The following is an 11596-nucleotide window of genomic DNA, read 5'->3' as shown; positions in this document are numbered from 1 at the left end:
TGTACAAGGACACACTGTGCATACCACCCAACCCACACCGGATCTGTCATCCCAAGCATCGCAGCTTGAGACCCAGTTGGGTGGTACTCAGTTTGAAGAAATTCATGAAAGACAACAGCATATTCGTAGAGTACTGGAGACTTGTCCTGACGAAGTGGATATTGATACAGGCAATCAGGTAATATATCCAACCTCATTAGCTTTTTTACTCATCATACGTACATTGTTTGCATATTACTTTTTAGCTGGATACGAACCACACTATTTTGTCAACAGGATTTCTGTTTTGATGTTCGAAACAACATGTTGAGGAACACAAATATCCCACCTCAAACCACACCAGCTTGTACCCGTTTGCCGAAATTTGACGTGACACCGCAAAAAATGTTTGTTTAGCAGTCCTTGTCTCATGTTATAATTCCATTTTACGATACATTAGTACAATACATATTACATAATTTTACTAATCATATACATTTGTGTACAGAGGTGAAATGGCAACAAATGAAATGGAACACAATGACAGTGGACCAGTTTTTGATCAGACCCCAACGCCTCATGTCAGTATAATAACATACATCTTCTATAATGCACTTTATGCCATTAAACTAATTATTCTAATGTTCAAACACTTATAACCAGGTTGCATCTCAGGATGATACATTGAAAGGGACAACAGTTTCTGGAACTGATCCACTCCTTACAGAGCTTGATTGCGTTCATTCTCTGTGGGATTTACTCTGTTCCAAGGACATTGACCAAAGCAGGTACACGTTACACAAATTACGAAGACCGTATTTATAAGTTTGTTTCATGTATGAAATATGAATATATAACTATATTCTTCATACAGGGTTGTCATAGATTACGATGAATACAGTGGAAACTGTATCGATATTTATGAATCTTTCGCAGAGGGGAAGTGTCTTGAGAATGTCTTCATGCAGTGCTTCATTGAGTGTGTTCGTGACGATTCCAAAAATCATCGTCGAACTATGACTTCTAACAGATTAGTACTTGATGTCAATGTTGGGGTAAGTTCTTTTCATAGTTATTGTAACTATTCACAGAATATACTTACACACTCTCTATGTTGTTTCTAGGCTCTGCTAAATTTTGAAGAGCAGGAACGTCATAGTAAGAATCCTCAGCCGTTTGATCAAAATGTGTTACAGAATTGCTTGCATAACACATTGCCTCCTTTGGTAAATCTGGATAAATGCAAGTCGGTAAGCCTCAGTAACCTTTTGTTCACATGTTCATGAGTATATTAACTGTACCTTTTACTCATCATGGCATTGTAATAGCAACATGTAACTTATTTACATTTTTTCATCAACAGATATTGGTACCTATGCTTAGTAGGGGACATTGGACACTGTATGTAATCAACCTACAGCATCGGTGTATACACATTTTAGATTTGAATCTGTATGGTATAGAACTCGGTGGCACCACATGGAAGGACTACCATTATGACCCAATATATTTAGGTGGAAGGAAATTCCCATGGGCTAGGGTTATAATGAGTAGGTTGAGCAAAGCGTTACAACATGTTTGCCCCAATGCATCCTTCCCCAAATTTGGTAATTTTCCAATGGATATGCCATCTAATTGCCCAACAATGAGAACAGGGTCAAACGACTGTGGCTTTTATGTAATGAGTTACATGAAGTATTATGATCACAATGCAGGTGTCATCACTTCTTACACTCAACCAGTAAGTGATTATGCTAAATATTTTATCTTCCGGTTGCCATCGTTGTACATGTTAGCTATATACGTGCATAATACATGCTATGCTTTTATTGCAGGACAATTCTCGAGACCTACGTGCTCATGCCCTATATCAACTCACATTCCATCGCATGAACAAGGCGCTGCCACTTCCAATAGATATCCAGAGATTTATGTTTGCGCGCAAGTAGTTAACTATGTGTCAGAACTAAGCAATGGTGCGGGCCATGTATCGTACTGTGTTATTTTGGTCATGCTTGTTAGTTAACAATGTTAGGAAGCTTCCTTACATGTGATGTTTAGAACAGTTGTTATGCTACCTTGTCTTAGGTTGTTACGCAGGTACTTTTGTGACCATTAGTTGGTCGGATACTTCTGGTTAGGCTGCGACGATGCTTTTATGTCTTGTGAACAGCAGATGTTTTTACGTTAGTGGGCTTAAATATGATCTTTTATAAGTTTATACTTTTGGTTAATATGTCTATAAACTTATTGGTATCCCGATCATTTTTATACTCTTTGTTATTCTGTTATCCACGAAGCATATTGCTCATTCATCACATTTCTGGTCATATAGTTTATGTATTGTACGATTATCATACAGGTTACATACGATGTTTTATTAGTATCAATTATGCAACATTAGTAAGGAATATATGCTATATTTAATAGATTTCAACAACCAACTGTATATAAATCATTTGTGACTCATGCAATGTTTATTGCAAAAAAAGAATTATTCGTATCACATACAACATACTAATCATTGCCTGACTCACTGTTATTGAAATCAATTGCGTGTTTTTTTGATGTTGTTGTCTCATTCCAATGAGGAGCGTTACTTCCACCCTTGTTCCTAGATCCCGGAGGTCGTCCTCTCTTACGTCCAGCAAGGCTAGCCAACCGTAATTTATTCTCCTCCAATGACAAACATGTCCTACTGTTGTGACCATCAGCAATTTCACACTTCTGGCATTTCCTGTTCATTTTCTTTGTACCTTTTGCTCCCAATTTGATAACCTTTTGTTCACTCCCCTTTATTGTTCTTCCTTTGGGTTTTGAGTTATTTGGTCTTGCCAAGCTTATCCCATCGACTGCAAAATCCAGTTTCTGCAATTCAAAAGTATATATTTTTCAGCACATAATATTATGCAGTCCCACATTCAGTATAATACCATTATTACCTTTCTGGCATGATCATTTTGTTCATCGTCACCACTCTCATTCATATTCGCGTGATCCTGCAAATTTACCTGTACCTGCCAACACATTTTTAAGCACAATCATAAGCCAATAACACAAACCAATAAATCATTTGTATGTACAACCGCAAATCAATATAGTTGTTAAAGTTATTACCTCTTCAAATGAACGTATCAGTATAGGTATTTGAACATTGTCCACACCCCCTTCAAGTATATTAGATACGTCTTGAATTTCCTAAAAAATTGGTTCAAAGCTCAGTATACATCAGTTACAAATAAACATTCACAACAATATGATCAAAACCTTGTTATTCCTTTCACCCAATTCACCATCTCTTTCGACGTCTCTATTGTCTTCATCATCGTCCTGAAATTTTGTTGTTTTATACCTCATCAATGTATTAGGATGAATAATATGTTAAAAATATATACATTAAAACATCACATACCTGTATACCATCTCCCCCACTAGTTCCACAAGTCTCCTAAACTTCTATATCTGTCTCCAAACGCGAAAGTACCTTGAGAAGCTCATCCATTACTGCTAGGGCTCTATCATTACCTGCATTTGATAAACTAGCATGATGCACTACTTTCATTGCTTTTTTAGCAACATCTTCTGTCTATATGATTTTGTTTCTCCATCCTTTCCCTTCAAATTCCTATCATCTCTTGAAAACGGAACATCTTGCCTTGCAGAGTAGGTGTATCTTTGTAAAATGTATTCCTTAGGTATCCGTTCAATCTGAAGATGCATAAACGCGCGTAGTACATGTACACAGAATAGCCCTATAAGAACAATAACGATCATAAGAATTTTTTTATATGTTTTTAATATAAAGGTATATATTTACTATTTCGTACTCCATACCTGTATGTTCCCAATGTTTGCATTCACAAGTATACTTTCCTGTCTCTTCATCAGCTGTCACTTTGAATTGGTGTTGTCCCCACAATATTTTATTCGATCTTGTTGTATGTTGCACTACCCAATCATTTGCACCCCCTTCTTTATCATGCATTATCTTGAATACAGTTGCATATTTCAAAGACTCCTGGAATTTATTCATCACAGACCTTGTGTATGCTCTTGCAACCCTTATCTCAAACATATATAGTGTGTTTGTTTCCTTTTGACCCTGTGTCGTATATAATTTAAATTAGATGACACTTATATTAAGGTATAAATATACTTCATAACAATTTGTCCTCACCATGCTTCCCACTGCTTCTTTTGACTCTTTCATCTTTCTACCGTGTAGAAGCTTCATCATTTGCTTGGCGAATTGATGAAGCAGAGTGTTTGCATCGACATGTGCACTTTTCGATCACAAGCTTGTTCATGCTTTCGCTACGCTGTGTAGACAACATTAGCCCACAATAATGATTCTTGAAAAAGGCAGACACCCAATCCTTACGTATTCCATACATCTTATTGAGAGTAATGTTATCGTGCAGATGGAAATCTTCAAGTAGAATTGACCATGCAGTCTCAAACTCCAACTCAGTCAAAGGATGATGTATTATAGATTGGAACCTTGTCTTAAAGTCCATTTCCTGAAACCTTGCATACAACTCGTTTAGAAAAAGGCATATACCTATTTTGCACATGCCATAGACACAACTGATGTATTGTGTGTGGGAAAACCCTCTCGAGTGCTACTGGCATTGCAGGATCTTGATCTGCATTCATAGATGTCAAAATTGTATGAATATTAGTCCATGTTAGAAATAAAATAAAATCAAATTTAAGACATATTTTATGTATATACATTTCCTTCATTATTATCAGTCGTACCTGTCAGCACCACTCGTGGCCCTTCGGTTCCCATGCATGTTTTGAAGGCGTTGAATACCCATTCAAATGTATCAACAATTTCATCCCCCAATAATGTGAAAGCAAATATGGTGCAATGAAGCTGGTGATTCGAACCAACAAACATACCTTGTGGCTTTTCATACAGATTAGTCTTATGTGTTGTGTCAAATGTAACTGCATCACCAAAATCCATGTAGTCCCCTTGCTGGCTTGCATGTGACCAAAATATGCTAAAAATCTTTCCTTCTTTATCCAATTGGAAGTCAGACAAAAAATGTGGATTATCCTTTTTGCATGATGCAAAAAAGATAGTAGCTTTGCCACATCATTTGCATTTCTCTCTCGTTGCTTTGCCTTTTTCCTGAAATTATTGTCAATATTTAGCATTAGGCGAAACCAACATTTTGTAAATTTCAATTCTGAATTAGAATCTAAAACTATTATAAACTTACAGGTTATACATGTCCTGTGCTGTTACAGGCACACTCTCAGGACCACCGTGCATTTCTAAAACATAATCCATAATACAATGTTGCGAGATTCGACTCTCCTGCATTGAACTTATGAACTCCATGTATTCAGGATCATGCGTCTTGTTGCATTGTAATTGATTCTTTTCTGTATCCTTCTTAAAAAATTCATGATTATGATCCAAGTGCAACAGATCAATACACACTGATATAACTGTCTCTTTGGCATCATCATAAATTTTTTTAAGTTTCATACCGGCCTTGCATTATGTCCGTTTCGAGCTGGTATTACGTACCTTTGGGTTTGATATTCCCCTTACTGCACTCTTTCCTTCCATCGAGCAATTCAACCACTTACAATTTTTCTGTTCCCTATACTTTTTCAGTGGAAAGCCAACTTCATATGCATACCTACTATAAAATTGATATGCTTCATCCACACCACTGAATGTCATACCAACTTTAGGTACCAACCTCGGATCAATTGTAACTTCCTGTGCAAATAAATAAAATATATATGTATGTACATATATCCATAACATGTATGCTGTATGGTGTCCTACATAATTTTTCATCGTATGCACAATGTAACATTTCATACCATCTAGCTGCATTCCATTGTATACAATTTAATCTATAATACTGAAAATCCAAATCAGTTATATAGTACTTACATGTCTCTGCGGAATCACTGGTGTGTCCTGTTCATGCTCACCAATAGTACGCATAGTCGTAAGTTGCTGTCCTCCTTGATTTATGGTCATCCTCGATGCATCTAATGTGTTCTGATCATCAACCCCCGACGCCCTCAAAGCTGCTGGTGGAGTAATTGCCCCTACGACAGTAGCTGTTTGCATATGTGCACTTGCATCCGAGGCAAACTGGTTCCCTCCTTGTTGATCTTCCTGCACCATTGTTACAATATCCAAGCATGGATTTGATTGATGAACTGATGTCGGCGTCGTATACTCACTGATTGACTCTTTACCCCATGGCGCCGCCATCTTCCAGATCAGGTTACGCCCTTCAGCCAGGCACACCCTAACAAATGATTCTTACTGTCTACCTTTTCTGGAAGCTTATGATTCTTTCCTTTTGCCCATGCACATATCCATTATCGTGGACGTGATAATCACGGCGAGGTCACGTGCGTATCTGCTTCATTCTAGGATCGTGAGCGTAACAACCATTTATGCAAGTTAGACATAGGTCTTATGCTGTCGTAACGCTCTGTTTAAACCCGCTTCCACAATGCTCGGGTGACACGTCACCGGCCCACGTCCAGAGTAATGGCTCACGTTCTGTTACGCATTTTTTTCATAACCTTTATACTTGCGTAAATGCAGTCCACAATCCGAGCCGCCTGGCTCGGCCCATTCAGTACGTCCGGTTCGGCTCATTTACATACCCTGGCCGGGGCTCCCCGCACCTACCTATATATATATATATATATATATATATATATATATATATATATATATATATATATATATATATATATATATATATATATATATATATATATATATATATATATATGTTGGGTTGGTGTATGGCGTGGACAAACAAGGAACGAAGGAGTCACGTATTCGTCGCGTATATATATAATTGCATTTCGCAGCAAACTTGCCTCGCTTGTTCGTTTGCCACTGCGCATGCTTCGCGTGCTGCATGATCTGCCTAAATAATAAATGCAACTTATTCCTCTCTCTCTCTCCCTCCACAACACACAAGATATACACGTACAAAATCTTTGTGTATCTTCCAGGTTTTGACAAGAATTTCAGATACCAAGGAAATATTTTGCAAAAGGCAAATTTTGTTGTTACATACAGCTCAGCCCAGCACAGTACAGCCCTTTCTGCTGACCTGCACGCCACTTTAATTTCTTCCCTTCCTCAAGATCTATAGTGGAATCTTTCTCTGCTCACGAGGGTTGTTTACATCATCCTGCAGATCCTGAGTGTCTGCATCGACCATGCATGTCTGGAATTCCAACACACACAAAAATGGTTCACGTGCTCTCGCTTAACCACAAGGAGAGGTACTACTATATATACACCCTTCACTTGAATGGTTCCATCCTTCACTTAAGCAAGTTTATGGAGTCACTTGACAAGAATGGTCAACACTATAATTGCATAATACTACAAATTCATGGCAACAATTAGATGACCATCATTGCTCTATTATTCACACTTTGCTTAGTATTGTTCCCATGCATGATTATGAACTAGAGCGGTTGGATGTTAAAACTACACCCTTACATGGAGAGTTGAGAGAATGGCATTTATATGGACCAATTTCAAGATGTTGTTATTCATCGAAAATAAAATGTTTGCAAGTTATATAGAAATCTCTCATGGTTTTAAGAAGTCTTATTATATATGTTTATTGTATATTATTTAAGTTGATGATATGCTAATTGCGACAAAAGAAAAAAAATCAGAAATAGCTACATTAAAGATGCAATTTAGTAAATAATTTGAAATGAAGGGCTTAGGTTTAGATAAGAACATTCTTGGTATGGAAGTTGTTAAAGCTAGAAAATCTAGCAAGTTATACCTCAGTGAGTGAGGTTATATTGAAAATGTTCCTTTTTAATATGCATATTACAAAATAAGTGAGTACTCCATTAGAAACATTTCAGATTATCTTTAGCATCATGTCCACATCCAGATGGTGACCTTAAGTATATGTCTAGAGTTTCATATTCAATGCACACTAGTAGAAAAAGGCTCAAAACCCGTGGGGCGATATATTTTTATAGGCAGATTCAGTTATCAACCGCTTGTGTTATTTTTAGTGGCGGTTTCTTAAGAAAACCGCCTATAAAAATCCATGATTTCTAGTGGCGGTTTTCTTAAGGAACTGCCACTAGAAATCATTTTTATCCTTAACTTTTTGAGTTTTTCAAACGACTTTGTATGATGAAACCACCAAAATAAAATTTGTAAATCTCTAAAAGTTATGAAACTTTGTAGTTGATAACTTTTTTATTTGAACTCATTTTGTTTCTAAAAAATTGAATCTAAGTATGTTAAATTTAAAATTTAAATTTTGCAAACTATCTCAGATGAAAAAAGTGTCAAAATGAAAGTTGTAGAACTTCAAAAGTTATTTAAATTTGTAGTTGACAACTTTTTTATTCGAATTCCTTTACGGTCTCAAACAAGCAAATTACACTCAGTTGGTTGTAATATGCATGTGGATAAAAAACTACAAAGTAGATATAAAACATGCCATACACGTAGCACGCGAATTTTGCGTGAAAAATGCCGCGACTTGCGACTTCGACGGAGACGGGCGGGTGGGTCCTCTCCTTAAATAATATTTTTGTTGTTTTTAAAACCCGTTTAATGTTTCTGAAAATAATTTTTACTATCGGTTTTATTCCATCGACCTCCGGTGGAAATCGATTTTCACTGGCGATTTTCTTAGCTCAACCGCCAGTGGAAATTGATTTTCATTGGCGGTCCTTAGTTACCCGCCTGTAAAAATGATGATTTCTACTGGCCCCTAGCACCGACGGTTCTAAGAAACGCCAGTAAAAATAGTTTCACTACCGTTATTTTAAAGCTTCTTTGTACTAGTGGCAGGAGGTTCTCTTATGTATATAATGGTTTGTTCACATTCTAATTTATCTCACACATGGAGTGTTGTTAGTAGATTAATGGATAATCTTGGTAAGGAGCATTATAAGGTTGTTTAGTGGATTTTTAGATATTTGTGAGATACTTATAATGCAGGTTTGCAATTTAGAAAATCTAGAGATAGACTTATTTGTTATGTTGATTCTGATTATGCTACTAATTTGGATAAGAGGGGGTCTCTCATGGGTTATGTTTTCATCATTGGTGGTTGTGCTATTAGCTAGAAAGCTAGTTTGCATGCTTCTTTTGCTTTTTTCTACTATAAAATCTAAATATAAAGCTATTTCTAAAGCTTATAGAGAAGCTATTTGGTTGAGAGGTTTATACTCCGAACTTTGCAGCTTGCATTACTATATATTATGATAGCTAGAGTTATATTTGTTTCTATACTGAACTTTAGTCCATCCACTCTATAATATATACATTTTATAAGTCGCATTGGAAAGAGACATGGCTATAGTTTTTGCGTTGGACTGTATTCTCACGTAAAATTATGTCACACGTTTAATCTATATTTGTATTATTTACTAACACGATTTAGACCCAGAGCTTCAAATTATACACGACCAATTTGCTCTAATGAAGCTATCCTACGTATACCATTTGAGTGCATCAATATAATCTGGGCATATGGGATAGAATCTTTATCTCCATCATACATTTGTTTTCATTTTCAATCTAGGGCCCAAAGGAATGTATTTCTGATTTTGTATTGCAACGAGGAGGATCCTTTTGTCCACTTGTTTAGCCAGCAGAATATAAATAGCCACCCAACAACACATCGATCGATCTGCAGCCAACTCACAAACTAAAGGTCTGTTTGGTTTCCTAGCTAAGGCGCCACAATCTGCCCAACCTTAGTCGCTCGAATTGAAGAACTAAGGTTAGACAGAAAAGTTAGGCACGTTATGGCGTCTTAGGTAGCAAACCAAACAGCCCCTAACTACCAGAAGACTTGGATTATATTTTTGACCCAAGCAAGTACTACTAGTTTAGTTTAGTTAACGCAAGCAACTTAAACGACAACGACAAAAGCCATGTTGGCGCCCACGGCCGCCGCGGTGTCAGCTGCCACTGCCACCACCACCCTCCCAAGGCCACCGCCATCGTCCATCGACCTAAGGCGGCCGCTGGAACGAGGCATGGCGCTCCCCCTGCAACCGTCACTGCCGCCGCCACTGCTGCTGGTCAGTGCCAACAATAGGCACAAGGCCGTGGTGGTGATGGGCGCCACGGGGACCGGTAAGTCGCGCCTCGCGGTGGACCTCGCGCTCCAGTTCGGCGGAGAGGTTATCAATTCCGACAAGATCCAGCTACACGCAGGCCTGGAGGTGACCACGAACAAGGTGACGGAGGAGGAGCGCGCCGGCGTGCCGCACCATCTGCTCGGGGTGGCGCACCCCGACGTCGAGTTCACGGCCGCCGACTTCCGGCGCGAGGCGTCCCGCGCCGCGGGTGCGATCACCGCGCGCGGCCGCCTCCCGATCATCGCCGGCGGGTCGAACTCGTACGTCGAGGAGCTCGTGGACGGCGACGGCCGCGCGCTCCGGGAGGGCTACGACTGCTGCTTCCTCTGGGTGGACGTGCAGCCCGCCGTGCTGCATGGCTACGTCGCCCGGCGCGTCGATGAGATGTGCGCTCGCGGCCTGGTGGACGAGGTCGCGGCGGCCTTCGACCCGCGCCGCACCGACTACTCGCGCGGCATCTGGCGCGCCATTGGCGCGCCGGAGCTCGACGCGTACCTGCGGTGGTCGGGAGACGAGGGCGAGCGCGCCCGGCTGCTGGCAGCCGCCATCGAGGACATCAAGTCGAACACCCGCCGGCTGTCGTGCCGGCAGCGCGCCAAGATCCAGCGGCTGGCCAAGCTGTGGGGCGTCCGGCGCGTGGACGCCACAGAGGTCTTCCGGAGGCGCGGCGATGCGGCCGATGAGGCCTGGCAGCGGCTCGTTGCCACGCCGTGCATCGACGCGGTGCGCTCCTTCCTGCGCGACGCCGCCGTCGTCGCTGCGGCCAATGATCCGCCGGCAGCCGAAGTAGTGCCCGTGTTTGCTCCCGCGTCGGCAGCTGTCGTCGCAGGATAACTAATGACAGCTGCCTTTAACGACGCCATTATGTGGTGCTGTGGCATTATATTAGTCGCTATTTATCGTTATAACTATTAGCTGTTTGAGAAAGGTTATAACTAAGTATCGATCTCACATTACTGTTTACAATATTGATCGAGAACGAGGAGAATGACGAGTGATCGTCAAGTAGTAGTATCTTACTACGTTAGAACATGTTCATGGGACTCCTAAGTACACGATCTAGCGTTAGGTTCAGAATGTGGTTATTAATTTTTATTGTAATATTGTTTAGCATACAATATATTTTAAGTATGACTTTTATTTTATTTTTTAAAAAAATATTGAATAAGACAACCGATCAAATTTGGTATAATAAAGTCAAATGAATTATAAACTTAAATGGAGAGAGTACTTGACTATAAAGGCTTGTTTGGAAACAAGAATAATTAAGGAGATGAGGGGGCTAAAATCTCTTATTATTTAATTTTCAGTAGTAAGGGATTTTGGGATTTTGGCACCCTCAATCTCCTCGATTACCCTTCTCCCAAATAACCTCTAAAGTATAAAACACAAAATATGTGTGTGTTCTGGTGGCTAGGCAGATGCGTGAATATGGGTTTAGAGACAACGACTATGGTTCAAACCC

The 11596-nt window shown here is 39.6% G+C and overlaps 1 protein-coding gene across 1 annotated transcript; it reads left to right on the top strand.

Moving 5' to 3' along the window:
- The first annotated feature begins 9692 nt into the window (after nucleotides 1–9692).
- Nucleotides 9693–11269, top strand: LOC103649047 (adenylate isopentenyltransferase 5, chloroplastic). The gene has a single exon (XM_008673397.3). The coding sequence runs from the start codon at nucleotides 9922–9924 to the stop codon at nucleotides 10963–10965; it is 1044 nt and encodes a 347-aa protein (XP_008671619.1). The 5' UTR covers nucleotides 9693–9921; the 3' UTR covers nucleotides 10966–11269.
- The last annotated feature ends 327 nt before the right edge of the window (nucleotides 11270–11596 follow it).

This window comes from Zea mays, chromosome 2 (assembly GCF_902167145.1).
Source record: "Zea mays cultivar B73 chromosome 2, Zm-B73-REFERENCE-NAM-5.0, whole genome shotgun sequence".
Taxonomy (NCBI): domain Eukaryota; kingdom Viridiplantae; phylum Streptophyta; class Magnoliopsida; order Poales; family Poaceae; genus Zea; species Zea mays.
Note: the sequence above shows the minus strand (reverse complement) of the source record. Positions and strands in the feature narration are given on the sequence as shown.

What these genes read in the sequence shown, in the direction of transcription:
- LOC103649047 (XM_008673397.3), top strand. Translation starts at nt 9,922, where the DNA reads ATGTTGGCGCCCACGGCCGCCGCGGTGTCAGCTGCCACTGCCACCACC.